The 14,452-nt window shown below is 42.4% G+C and overlaps 2 protein-coding genes across 5 annotated transcripts in view; one reads left to right on the forward strand and one right to left on the reverse strand.

Annotated features, from left to right (window-relative positions):
• Positions 1-4,941, reverse strand: part of RAD51C (RAD51 paralog C) — a 29,818-nt gene extending 24,877 nt beyond the window's left edge. For all 4 annotated transcript variants that reach the window (XR_001154736.3, XM_075994425.1, XM_012766988.2 and 1 more), the window contains exons 1-3: positions 4,733-4,941; positions 805-1,063; positions 45-211 (exon numbers count right to left, since the gene is read on the reverse strand). Coding sequence is in view for 3 of the 4 variants with exons in the window: in XM_075994425.1 (XP_075850540.1) it covers positions 45-211; positions 805-1,063; positions 4,733-4,850 (544 nt within the window). In the remaining variant the exon portion in view is untranslated. The remainder of the gene's footprint in view (positions 1-44; positions 212-804; positions 1,064-4,732) is intronic.
• An 859-nt stretch (positions 4,942-5,800) lies between these two features.
• Positions 5,801-14,452, forward strand: part of TEX14 (testis expressed 14, intercellular bridge forming factor) — a 132,578-nt gene continuing 123,926 nt past the window's right edge. The window contains exon 1 of the mRNA XM_075994432.1: positions 5,801-5,894. The gene's annotated coding sequence lies outside the window, so the exon portion shown is untranslated. The remainder of the gene's footprint in view (positions 5,895-14,452) is intronic.

A 14,452-nucleotide genomic window follows, 5' to 3' on the forward strand; every position in this document is an offset into this window, starting at 1 on the left:
CTTTTATTATACAGAAAAAAAAAATAGATCATTTGCTAACTTACCCTGTATTATGTGTGTTCCTGCTATAAGCTGAAGGTGCTGAATGCAGGCAGTAGCAAGATCTACCACTCTATCAACCATAAAACTTCCCTCTGTATCAATAAAAACCGCTTCACCTGCCACTCCTCCAAAACATTCTGGTATCTGCACATCTACTGCCAATTGAATACTGTCAAGAGAAAAGTCAAATGATCAAATCATTATCATGATCATCTAAGACAGTGTTTTTTACATTCCAGATAATAAACAGTTACCCCTAAAATTTTTATAAATGTAAATATTCTCCCCAAGGCAACAGAAATGTCTCACTCTGTATGAATCTAGATATATGTGAATCAACTGATGCTTGGATTAGGGGGTAGAGATGCCTATAAAACCAAGATTAAGACCTTTTTAATGATTTTTAGGCCTCTGGAAATAGAATCCTTTTCTTATTATACATAAATCTACTTTAAAACTTCTCACTTTCAAATATATTCTCAGGAGTGAATTAATAAAGTAGAAGTTGCTTTGTTAACCCTTATCAGAACCCTTATTTTGATATCAAAATAATTGTAACAATTTATCAAGATGGGGTACTGAAGTAACACAAATGTGACTTTAAGTTGGTTTTAGTTTAATGCACATGTGCACACACATAAAATTAAGAGCACATACATGCCTTTTTTGGTCTCCTGACTGACTGCAAACCAACAGCACAATACTGTCTTACATATTTTAATATATTAAGCCCACCCTTAAGAAGGGAACATTTTATTTTACCATAATTGTGTTTTTCCAACACCTGGTGCACCACAAATTTCTGTTGTTTTCATTAAGGGTACTCCACCCCCAAGAATATTATCTAGTGCCGAACAGAAGGTAATTATGAAGCCCTGGGTATGCTCCTGCTCAAGAAGTTCCAGTGCTGTACACTTCTTGCCTGACTCAGATGTACCAGCATATCTTGGTTTATTTGTGAGACATTCTCTTCTTATAATTTGCAGAGTTTCTAAGGCCTCCTCTTTTGATATCCCAACTTCTGAAAGTAAAATTAAAAAATCCTAATTTTAGAGATTTAAAACAGTCTAATATAATAATGGGTTACCTTCATTAATTTCAATTTTTAGATAAGAATGATGCTAAAGGTAGGGAAACATAAAAATGTAACATTTCTTTAACTATTTAATTTTTCAACTTAATAAAGGCAGTTGTCTGTTTTCTTAGTGGTCACATAAAGATTTTATCTATTCAACTAAAGCATTTCTGGACCTGGGAGGTGGCTCATGCCTGTAATCCTAGCACTCTGGGAGGCCAAGGTGGGAGGATCACCTGAGGTCAGGAGTTCCAAACCAGCCTGAGCAAGAGCAATACCCTGTCTCTACTAAAAACAGAAAAAATTAGCTGGGCAACTAAAAAGAGAAAAAATTTGCAGGGCCTGGTGGTGTGTGCCTCTAGGCCAAACTATTCAGGAGGCTGAGGCAGGAGGATTGCTTGAGACCAGAAGTTTGAGGTTGCTGGGAACTAGGCTGATGCCACAGCACTCTAGCCCAGGCAACAAAGCAAGACTCTGGTTTCAAAAAAAAAAAAAAAAAAAGCAGCATTTCTGAGTACCTATTAAGAGTGTCTCAGGGCCGGGCTTGGTGGCTCACGCTTGTATTCCTAGTACTCTGGGAGGCTGAGGTCGAAGGATGGTTGGAGACCAGCCTGAGCAAGAGCAAGACCTAATCTCTACTAAAAAAAAAAAAAAAAATAGAAAGAAATTAGCTGTACAACTAAAAATATATATAGAAAAACCCAGCCAGGCATGGTGGTGCATGCCTTGTAGTCCCAGCTACTTAGAAGGCTGAGGCAGTAGGATTGCTTGAGCCCAGGGGGTTGAGGTTGTTGTGAGCTAGGCGGAGGTCACGGCACTCTAGCCCAGGCAACAGAGTGAGACTCTGTCTCAAAAAAAAAAAAAAAGAGTGTCTCAGGAAGTAGAAATAAAAATGTACTAGCAGTCAGTACTTTTACTATCTCTGTTGGTCTTATGAAGCCATAATTATCTTGTTCTCATAAGGTGTACAAGTTATTTTTCAGATGAGAAAAAAAATGGCTTCTTTGCCTAAAACAAGGTACAACTTTAAGAAGTGAATGTGCATAACAAAAACTGTGCCAGGGGCAGTGGCTCATGCCTGTAATCCCAGCTCCTTGGAAGGCTAAGGGATTGAGATCAGCCTGGGCAACATAGTGAGACCCTGTCTCCACAAAAAATTGTTTAAAAATTAGCCGAGGCCGGGCGCGGTGGCTCACGCCTGTAATCCTAGCACTTTGGGAGGCTGAGGCGGGTGGATCGCTCAAGGTCAGGAGTTCGAAACCAGCCTGAACGAGACCCCGTCTCTACCAAAAATAGAAAGAAATTAATTGACCAACTAAAATATATATATATACAAAACATTAGCCGGGCATGGTGGCGCATGCCTGTAGTCCCAGCTACTCGGGAGGCTGAGGCAGTAGGATCGCTGAGCCCAGGAGATTGAGGTTGCTGTGAGCCAGGCTGACGCCACGGCACTCACTCTAGCCTGGGCAACAAAGTGAGACTCTGTCTCAAAAAAAAAAAAAAAAAAAAAAAAAAAAAAAAAAATTAGCCGAGGTTGGTGGTCTGCATCTGTAGTCCTAGCTACTTGGAAGACTGAGGCAGGAGGATCACTTGAGGCAAGGAGTTTGAGGCTGAAGCACACTGTGATAGTACCTATGAATAGCCACTGCACTCCAGTCTGGGCAACATAGCAAGACCCCATCTCTTGAGGAAAAAAACAAAACACCTTTTCATGAAAACACTGATGTAATAAATACATATATCACTTCAAATATTTAATAAGTACAATTATTCAATGCCCAAATATCTTAAACAATACACTTATACTTCCTCAACTACACAATTTCATTTCTGACAATATGGCCTGAGAAAAGGAAATGGCAATTACATGGCAAGCAGCTAAAGAAATAATGGTGAGTATGATAACACTTTTCAGTTTGATATATCAGTGCTTGATTTGGTAACATTTATTAGCATCACTATAAATGTGATGCTAATAAAAGACAATGGTGGTAGCTGGGCATGATGGCATGCTCCTGTAGTACCAGCTACTAGGGAGGCTGAGGTGGAGATGATCGCTTGAGCCCAGGAGTTGAGACCATCCTGGGATACAGCAAAGCCCCATCTCTCTAGAAAGACAATGGTGGCAATAAGTATATAAGAAATGTAAATCCTATCCAATGCAAGAGCCTGAACTCTGGAGCTAGACCACTAGGGTTTGTAAATCCTGACAGTACCACTCCCTGGAGCCCCCTACCTCCCACCTCACCCCAGGCAATTCCTGGAACCTCTGAAACTGCACCACTTACTGTGTAACATTAGGCAAGTTGTTATCAAACTCTTGTCTGCCTCAAAATTTTTTTCTTCTATAAAAAGGGAACAAGGCCCAGCATGGTGACTCATGCCTGTAATCCTAGCATTCTGGGCAGCCAAAGTGGGAGGATTGCTTGAGACCAGGAGTTCAAGAGCAGCCTAAGCAATACAGCAAGATCCTGCCTCTACAAAAAAATACAAAAATTAGCCAGGCCTGGGCCTGTAGTCCCAGCTACTCAGGAGGATTACTTGAGCCCAAGAGTTTTAGGTTGCAGTGAGCTATGGTGACACCACTGCACTGTAGCCCTGGCAAAGAGTGAGATCTTGTCTCAAAAAAAAAAAAAGACAATACATGCAAAAAGCTTGGTAGAATACAAGGTCATCTAAAATGGTCAATAATTGTTAACGATTATTATTTAGAGTCTCTCACTTCTTCTTTGGAAAACCAACTTGTTGAAAGAAAAAGAGCCCATTAAACATTAGGGGATTCAGTCTATGGTATCGCTTAGAACAAATAGTTAAGGTTAGGTCCACAATATTTATTCTTGAGGGGTAAGTTGAAACCTTCTTAGTTTTCACTAAGGGCAGTAACTTAAGAATCTTTTCTATCTTCTTCAGCAAACAGCACAGGTCTAGGCATACTATAATGTAATGTGCACAGTAGAATGTCCACAGCCAGTTTCATTTTTTTTACATCTCAGGATGCTGTGATTCTCACCAACGTATAACCTGCAGTGCGCTGGAATACGAGCTTTTGGGTTTTTCAGTGAATTACTAAGACAAGGGAGAGAAAGGGTGTCTTCTTTCTACTACTTTCTTCAGGTTTGGGGGAATTCTACTCCCTTGCTCACTCTTAGTGTCTACAGACACTTCTACGCGAACCCTGCCTATCTAGAATTAAGATCCCGCTGTGGATCTTGGAAGAACGAAAATTAGACAGCTTGTCTGGCTTCAATTCTAGACTCCACTCTTCCCTAGCCCAGTTATTATGTAGTTACTTAACTTCCTGAAGATGAGAGATCAGTTCTCTCATCTACATATTGAACATATTCCATGTAATAGGGTTCTTTGGGGTATACACGAGATAATTCTCAAAGCATTCAGCAGTAACTGTCACAGAAAAGGCAATGATCAAATGTTTTCACGACCACAGTTCTAATCATTCGGACAATGTTTAAGAGGAGTTAGAGCTGTTTCACGTTGTAAACGCGGCGGCCGTGGGAGGCAGCAGAGACTGGGTTGAAGCCTGAAGCGGGAGAAAAAAGGGGGCGGTGCCGAGGGCGCCCTGGTGTGCCAGAGCTTGCCGTCGGGAGTCGTTACCTTTGCTGAGCTCCGAGGGTTTCACCTCTAGGAGTTCCTCTGCAGTCTGGAAACCTGCAGACACGAGCTTCACCCGCACCGCTGGAGAGAGCGGAAAACTCACTAAATCCCGCTGCATTTGAAAGCGGTAACCCTACGCGCGCAGTACCTCAGACACAGAGCCGCTAAACCCCGCGCAGCCAAACTCCGCCTGCCAGCGCCCGGCCGTGCCGTGTGACGTCGGGCGTGAAGCGGAAGGGGCGGGGTCTGCGGCCTGTCCCGCACGAGGTTTTAGGCTTTGCCTCTCCGCGGTGGCATGTAGATTTTCACACTTCGGTACCATTTCCGTTATGATTTCTCCAAGTCATGTTTACTGTTTCCCAATCAAATGTACATCCTGACAGCAAAGAGATGGATGGGGACTGCAGGGTGGAGACGTAGGCCCAGTGGATTCTACAAACCATGTTTCCTTACCTCCACCCTGGCCTGTCGGGTGGAAGCCTCAGCATCTTTAATAGGGCTGGACCCGGTGGCTCACGCCTGTAATCCTAGCACTCTGGGAGGTCCAGGCGGGCGGATTGCTTGAGGTCAGGAGTTCGAAACCAGCCTGAGCAAGAGTGAGACCTGTCTCTACTATAAATAGAAATTAATTGGCCAACTTATATATATATATAGAAAAAATTAGCCAGGCATGGTGGCACATGCCTGTAGTCCCACTACTCGGGAGGCTGAGGCAGAAGGATTGCTTAAGCCCAGGAGTTTGAGATTGCTGTGAGCTAGGCTGAGTCCACGGCCTCTAGCCGGGGCAACAGAGTGAGAATCTGTCTCAAAAAAAAAAAAAAAAAAATCTTTAATAGGAATGATCTCTCAGAGTGAGAGTAGTGAGAGTAATGAACGCCACCAGTTTTCTTGGTGTGAAGAGTCCAAAAAACAGTCACGTAAGGATTAATCTTTGTGGCCATTGTAGGATTCCAGTCTCTTGCTGGGCAGTCCCCCCTGCCTGCCCCCCTCGCTTTTCCCGCCCTCGCAAGGGATTGTGGGTCAGCCCCCCACCATCGCGGGCGTCTTAGGCGCCCAATCCCCGCACCCACCCACGCCTTCCCGCGAGTCGAGTGTGGAGCATGGAGGTTTCTGAGACCGTTAGTGCTACATGGCCTGCCTAGCTTAAGAAGTAGCTGGAAAAGTAAGCAAATAATGTCCCCATCGTGGGCTGGGCCTGGGCTCCTCGGGTCCTGAGAGGGAGGGATTGGGCTGCGCTAGTGCTGTTCTGGTACAGAATTGGGAATGGGGTGTTCGTGGCGTAGAGGTGACCGCTTCTAAAATACAGAATTTCAGGAGAACCAGGAGGCAGTTTGAACGGTGACTTGTGAGGTCTTTCCTTGCCTAGGTATGGTTTTATTTAGCGGAGTAACATTCCCTACCTATTGGCGACGATTCTTAGCCTTGACTTTTCTTCCCAGTTTAAAGGAACTCTTTAAATATTGCAAATCAGAGTCCTTTAAGTGCATAAGGTCTAAGGAAGGAAACAACATATGTCGAGCACCTCAGCAAGTCCCACAGTTTAAAATGCTCGTAGGCATGCCACGAGGAAGATAAGGACATAGAAGCCCAGCACAGTTTTCCTGAAGCCAAAATTCAAACCTAGTATCCTTTTTACTACCGCGAGCTACCTCCAAACTGTGAACACCTATTGGCAGAAGAATGCAAGAAGCATTTGTACCCCATTTGGTAGGTCAGGGAAGGTCTGGGAGGACTGGTCAAAATGTGGTTCGCCGCTAAGTATATTGCTTAACTTCTAATATGAGCTGCGTCTGGGCACTCACTGGACATTAGATAAATCTTGTCCTCAGGAAGAATTCATGCTTATGTTTATAAAGCAACCATATTCTTGGGCAAGGAAGATATGGTATTACCACATTCAGCAATAGCTCTTTAGTTTGGTCAAAGTCATTGGAATCAGTCATATTTAGAATTTTGCTTTATTGGCAGCGGAGAGTTAAGAAACTAGTCAGCTCTATCTGTAGCTATACAATTAAGTGTTGTTAATATCTTCTGACTCATGAGGTGCCTATAATATAATTTTCATCATCATTAATATTTCTGTAATGCAGTTTGCTCTGTAGTCATGCTTTCAAACTGAGATCCAGGTTTATGAAGGCAGGCACTAGGAACTAAAGCTATGGGATAAATATGGAAGGTGCACCTTCCTGTATTGTCATTTTTCTCAAAATGTTGTTTAGGGAAGGAAGAGTTGAATAATTTAACTAGTGAGTCACTTGAAATTTTTCATATTAAACAAGCATTAGTATATTGTGGAGTAAAATGCAAATATAAAAGTAAGTTTTAAGATAAATGTAAGACTTCAAAGACAGATCAGGCTTAAACTGGATACTTGAGTAGTCTCCCAAAGCCCCTTGAGAATTTTTTTTGTTTTCTTTGGAATTTGATGAAAAAGTTTGACAGACACTGCTGTGGGCAAATCAGCATGGCCTTAGGTGTCATACAAATTTAGATTTGCATAGCAGACACCTCTGGAAGTTACCAACTGTGTGACCTTCGGCAAGTTATTCTGCTTCCTGCTATTTCATGGAGTTGTTGGAAAGATTAAATTAACAAATATAAAGTACTTAGCACAGAAAAGATACTTAATATTAATAAATCTTAGTCTCAGGCCTGGCATGGTGGCTCATGCCTGAAGTCAATGCCAGCATTTTGGGAGGCAGGAGGATCACTTGACACCAGAAGTTCAAGACCAGCCTGGGTAACATAGTGAGATCCTGTCTCTACAACAAAAAGAGACATAGCTGGACGTGATAGTGTGTTTCTGTAGTCCCAGCTACTCAGGAGGCTGAGGCAGAAGGATGGCTTGAGCCTAGGAGTTTGAGACTGCAGTGAGCTATGATTGCAAGATTGTATTTCAGCCTGTGTGACAGAGCAAGACCCTGTCTTTGAAAAAAGAAAAAAATCTTAGTCTCTTTCTCCATTTTAAAAATACTCTAGGCCGGGTACAATGGCTCACACCTGTAATCCTAACACTTTGGGAGGCCAAGGCAGGAGGATTGCTTGAGCTCAGGAGTTCGAGACCAGCCTGAGCAAGAGCAAGACCCCATCTCTACTATAAATAGAAAGAAATTAGCCAAACAACTAAAAATAGAAAAAATTAGCCGTGCATGGTGGTGCATGCCTGTAGTCCCAGCTGCTCAGAAGGCTGAGACAGAAGGATTGCTTGAGCCCAGGAGTTTGAGGTTGCTGTGAGCTAGGCTGATACCATGGCACTCTAGCCCAGGCAAGAGAGTGAGACTCTGTCTCAAAAATAAATAAATAAATAAAAATACTCTAATTTGCATATTCCTCATGGAACATCTGTCTAACTTAGCAGAGTGCTAATGCTGTGAGCATGAGATATTTTTTAAAAAGCATACAATTGGCCCGGCGCTGTGGCTCACGCCTGTAATCCTAGCTCTTGGGAGGCCGAGGCGGGCGGATTGCTCAAGGTCAGGAGTTCAAAACCAGCCTGAGCAAGAGCGAGACCCAGTCTCTACTATAAATAGAAAGAAATTAATTGGCCAACTGATATATATATAAAAAATTAGCCGGGCATGGTGGTGCATGCCTGTAGTCCCAGCTACCCGGGAGGCTGAGGCAGAAGGATCACTCGAGCCCAGGAGTTTGAGGTTGCTGTGAGCTAGGCTGACGCCACGGCACTCACTCTAGCCTGGGCAACAAAGCGAGACTCTGTCTCCAAAAAAAATAAAATAAAATAAAATAAAATAAATAAATAAAATTAAAAAGCATACAATTGTAAAAATCCTAAAGTTAGAGTGCTTTTACATATTTAGATTGATCCTTACAGTAATCCTATCAACAGTTACTGGAGTCCCCATTTAAGGTTAGCACACTGAAGATTGGATCACTGAATCAAGATGAAATATTAAGTGCTAGTATGTGCCAGGTAACAGGGTAAACAAGACAGATTATCTGCCCCCACAAAGCCTATAATCTATCAAGAAATCATTATTGAGTATTTCAGACATGTTGTATTTCTGACTTGTATTACTATCTAGATATAATACTAAGGGTAAAAAGGAGTTATTGCTGTTTATCTGTAGTTAATCTGTCGAAGTATTCCAATAATGAGACATTTTCATGTTGTCTGGGCTATTTTCTGGCGATGTAGGAAAGGAGTAATATGAATATTTTTGTTATGATTGGGGAGACGTTTGTTTTCTTTTAACCTAAGAACAGAGAGCTACATGTTTAATTGGATTTGGGAAAAGAAAGAAGAGTGAACGTTGTTTGGACTGAGGAAAATAAAACCTCTGAATCAAGACTTAGCTTTAGAGGTGCTTATGATAAAAAAACTTCTTTAAGGCCTCAGACATATATATTTAGAGTAGCAGTATCAATTGCATAAGGCCGTATACATAGTAGAAATTCCATATGTATTTGTTGTCCACGAATTCCTTGAAACACTCTTCTCACTTGACTTCTGGATGCCCCATCTCCTGATTTCCTCGCTACCAATCTGGCTACAGATGTCTCCTTTGCAAGTTCATCCTCCATAACCTGAGCATGTAAGGTTAGAGTTCTTTTAAGTTCCCTCTGCTGACTCTGTTTTCTTGATGTATATGTGTGAGTGTGTGCGTGTATATTTCAGTTTCTCTGCTATTTTATTCATATTCACAGCCTCACTATTTATGTTGTGACTCCCACATTTATATTTCTAGTCTTGATCTGTTCTCTGGCCTTCTAATGCAAATATCTAATTGCCTACTGGACAATTCAAAGTCTCTTCCAAATCAGCCTATTTTAAACCTAACTCATTATCTTCATCCAGAACTTGCCTTCTTCCTGCATTCCCTACCTCCATGAACCACATATCTTAACCTTTCATCTGCACAAACCAGAAACCTAGCAATCGTGCTTGACACCTTCTTCCTTTTCATGCCCCATATTCAATGTTCAAGGTATGCACAGGTCATATCTGTCTTCTCTCTGAAATATCTTCATTATGTCCATGTCTCTTCTTCTAGTAGGTACTGCAAGAGCCTTTTAGCTGATCCCTCTAACTTCTCTTCCCCTCCCCTCCAGTCTTCTCTCACACTGTAGCCAAAGTGATCTTTCTACAATACATTTCAGTTCATGTCACTCTCTATTTGCTTTTAGGGTAAAGACTAAATTTTTTTCTTTCTTATTTCTTTTTTTTTTTTTAAGACAAGGTCTTGCTCTGTCACCAGGGCTAGAGTGCAGTGATGTCATCATCACTCACTGCAACCTCACCCTCCTGGGCTCAAGCTATGGTCCTGCCTCAGCCTCCCAAGTAGCTGGGACTATGGGCATGTGCCACCATGCCTGGCCAGTTTTTCTATTTTTGGTAGAAATAAGGTCTCGCTCTTGCTTAGGCTGATCTTTGAACTCCTGACTTCAAGCAATCCGTCTGCCTTGGCTTCCTAAAGTGCTAGTATTACAGGTGTGAGCCACCATGCCTGGTGTAAATTTCTTAATAAGGCTTACAAAAAGCTTTGCATGTTCTGACCTCTGTTTATCTCTTTAGCCTCATCTTTTTCCTTCTCCCCTTTATTCCCTCTACTCTAGTCATTCTGGCCCCTTTTTAATTCTTTGTGTGTGCCAGGCTTCATCCCTCAACAGAGAGCGTTTGCATATGCCTATAATATTACCTTTCCCTCTTTTACCGAATTAACTACTGTTAATATATATCCTTCAAATGTCAGCATGCATTGACCCCTACTCTGAACCTCCACTTCAGCAAACTCCTTCAAAACTAGGCCAAATCTTTAAAGTTCTCATAGCACCAAATGCATTCATGTGATCATTTATTTGACATATGTTTATCCAACTAGACTGAAAAAAAGATTCAATAGAACAGAGACCATGTGTATTTTACTCATTGTTTTCCTAGGGCTGTTACACAGTGTATGGCTTTTCTTGTTTGTTTTTTTTTGCTTTTTTTGGAGGGGCTTTTTTATTGTTTTTGAGACAGAGTCTCATTCTGTTGCCCAGGCTGGAATGTGGTAACATCATCATAGCTCACTGCAGCCTCTAACTCCTGGGCTCAAGTGATCCTTCTGCCTCAGCCTCCTGAGCAACTGAGACTATAACATATGCCACCATGCCTGGGTAATTTTTTTTAACAGTTTATAGAGGCAGGGTCTCACTGTGTTGCTCAGGCTCATAGCCTCAAGTGATCCTTCTGCCTCAGTCTCCCATAGTGCTAGGATTGCACTCGTAAGCCACCATGTCAGGCCCAGTGTATGGCTTAGGTGTTCAGTAGGTACTTGTTAAGTGAATGGATAATTAAAAGGTTAACTTGCTCCTTACTCCTTATATTTTTTTATTTTTCATTCTTAAGTTTAGTAGAAAATGTATAATTCTAAAAAACAAAATACAGGCCGGGCTTGGTGGCTCACGCCTGTAATCCTAGCACTCTGGGAGGCCGAGGTGGGCGGATTGCTCAAAGTCAGGAGTTTGAGACTAGCCTGAGCAAGAACGAGATCCCATCTCTACTAAAAATAGAAAGAAATGAATTGGCCAACTAAAAATATATAGAAAAATTAGCCAGGCATGGTGGTACATGCCTGTAGTCCCAGCTACTCGGGAGGCTGAGGCAGGAGGATTGCTTGAGCCCAGGAGTTTGAGGTTGCTGTGAGCTAGGCTGACGCCACAGCACTCTAGCCCCGGCAACACAGTGAGACTCTGTCTCAAAAAATAAAATAAAATAAAAATAAAAAACAAAATACAGAGAATATTAAAAAAGAAAACTGATTCATAATCTTTTCTTCAACTCAGACATAATCATATTAACATTTTGATTTCTTTTTCTTTTTCTTTTTTTGAGATAGGGTCTCACTCTGTCACCTGGACCAGAGTACAGTGGTACAATCAATCATAGCTCATTGCAACCTGTAACTCCTGGGCTCAGATGATCCTCTTGCTTCAGCCTCCCAAGTAGCTAGGGCTATGGGCCTACACTACTACATCTCGGTTAATTTTTTTTTAAGTTTTTGTAGAGATGAGGTCTCACTAGGTTGTCCAGGCTGGCTTCCAACTCCTGGCCTCAAATGATCCTCCCAACTAGGCCTCCCAAAGTGCTGAGATTATAGGCGTGAGTCACCACACCTGGCCTGCAAGTTTATGTATTTATTGAATACTTGTAATCAAATTGTGAAGAAATTTGTATATCTTTTATTTTTTACTTAATATCGTGTCAAAAGCCACCACCCTTATACTCCTACTAACAGTGTATGAGGGTTGGTTTTCCCACCTCAATGGTAGCAATGGTTCTTGGCAATCAAAATCTTTTCATATGGCTTTATTTCATATAATTTTATTCATATATTTTATCATCATGATTATCTCATTTATATCCCTTACCTTTTTATTTTATTTAAAAAAAAATTTTTTTGAGAGAGTCTCACTGTGCTGCCCAGGAAGAGTACAGTGTTGGCATCACAGCTCACTACAACCTCCAACTCATGGGTTCAAGCAGTCCTCCTGCCTCAGCTTCCCAAGTAGCTGGGACTACAGGCGCATGCCACCACACTCAGATAATTTTTCTGTTTTTTTTGTCGTTGTTGTTGTCGTTTGTTGAGACAGTCTCACTCTATTGCCCAGGCTAGAGTGCCATGGCATCAGCCTAGCTCACAGCAACCTCAAGCTTCTGGGCTCAGGTGATCCTCCTGCCTCAGCCTCCCGAGTAGCTGGGACTACAGGCATGTGCCACCATGCCTGGCTAATTTTTTCTCTATATTTTTAGTTGGCCAATTAATTTCTTTCTGTTTTTAGTAGAGCTGGGGTCTCACTCTTGCTTAGGCTGATCTCAAACTCCTGACCTTGAGCGATCCACCTGCCTAGGCCTCCCAGAGTGCTATGATTACAGGCGTGAACCACCGCACCTGGCCGGTTTTTCTGTTTTTGCAGAATCAGGGTCTTGACCTTGCTCAGGCTGGTCTCGAACTCCTCGCCTCAAGCAATCTTTCCTTCTCAGCATCTCCAGTGCTAGGATTACAGGCGTGAGCCCCAATGCCAGCTTATTTTTATTTTTAGTAGTGGTAAAACACATAACAAAATTGACCATCTTCACCATTTTTAAGTCTACAGTTCAGTAGTGTTAATTATATTTACATTGTTGTACAACTGATTTCCAGAACAATTTTCATTTTGCAAAACTGAATCTCTGTACTTATTAAACAACTCATTTTTCCTCCTCTATTCCCTGGCAACCCCCATTCTACTTTGTTTCTATGAGTTTACTCTGTGATACTTCATGTAAGTGGGATCATATACTGTTTTCCTTTTTGTGACTGGCTTATTTCACTTAGCATGATATACTCAAGATTCTTATTGTAGCATGCATCAGAATTTCCTTTCTTTTTAAGGCTGAGTAATATTCTTTTCTATGTATATACAACATTTTGTTTATCCATTTATATGTGAATAGACACTAGGGTTGTTTCCACCTCTTTTTTTTTTTTTTTTTTTTTGGAGACAGAGTCTTGATTTGTTGCCCAGGCTAGAGTGAGTGCTGTGGCGTCAGCCTCGCTCACAGCAACCTCAGACTCCTGGGCTCAAGCGATCCTCCTGCCTCAGCCTCCCGAGTTGCTGGGACTACAGGCATGTACCACCATGCCCGGCTAATTTTTTGTATATATTTTTAGTTGGCCAATTAATTTCTTTCCATTTATAGTAGAGAGGGGGTCTCGCTCTTGCTCAGGCTGGTTTCGAACTCCTGAACTGGAGCAATCCGCCCGCCTTGGCCTCCCAGTGAGCTAGGACTACAGGCGTGAGCCACCGTGCCTGGCCTTAATTTTTTTTTTTTTTTTTTTGAGACAGAGTCTTGCTTAATTGCCCAGGCTAGAGTGAGTGCTGTGGCATCAGCCTTGCTCACAGCAACCTCAAACTCCTGGGCTCAAGCAATCCTCCTGCCTCAGCCTCCCCGGTAGCTGGGACTACAGGCATGTGCCACCATGCCCGGCTAATTTTTTCTATATATATCAGATGGCCAATTAATTTCTTTCTATTTATAGTAGAGACGGGGTCTCACTCTTGCTCAGGCTGGTTTCGAACTCCTAACCTTGAGCGATCCGCCCACCTTGGCCTCCCAGAGTGCTAGGATTACAGGCGTGAGCCACCGTGCCCGGCCTGTTTCTACCTCTTGCTATTATGAATAATGCCGCTATGAACGTGGGTGTATATCCTTTGCCTACTTTTTAATTGGGCTACATTCTATTTAAAATAGTTATTTGTAATAGGTCTATGTTATAACAAATTATCTGGAACAGGCCGGGCGCTGTGGCTCACGCCTGTAATCCTAGCTCTTGGGAGGCCGAGGCGGGCGGATTGCTCAAGGTCAGGAGTTCAAAACCAGCCTGAGCAAGAGCGAGACCCCGTCTCTACTATAAATAGAAAGAAATCAATTGGCCAACTGATATATATATAAAAAATTAGCCGGGCATGGTGGCACATGCCTGTAGTCCCAGCTACCAGGGAGGCTGAGGCAGAAGGATCGCTCGAGCCCAGGAGTTTGAGGTTGCTGTGAGCTAGGCTGACGCCACGGCACTCACTCTAGCCTGGGCAACAAAGCGAGACTCTGTCTCAAAAAAAAAAAAAAAATTATCTGGAACAATAGCTAACACTTATTGTGCTTATTATAGACCAGGTATTTTGCTCAATTTTGTCTGACATCAAAACCCATGCCCTTGGCCAGGCATGGTGGCATGTGCC

Source organism: Microcebus murinus, chromosome 18 (assembly GCF_040939455.1).
Source record: "Microcebus murinus isolate Inina chromosome 18, M.murinus_Inina_mat1.0, whole genome shotgun sequence".
NCBI lineage: Eukaryota > Metazoa > Chordata > Mammalia > Primates > Cheirogaleidae > Microcebus > Microcebus murinus.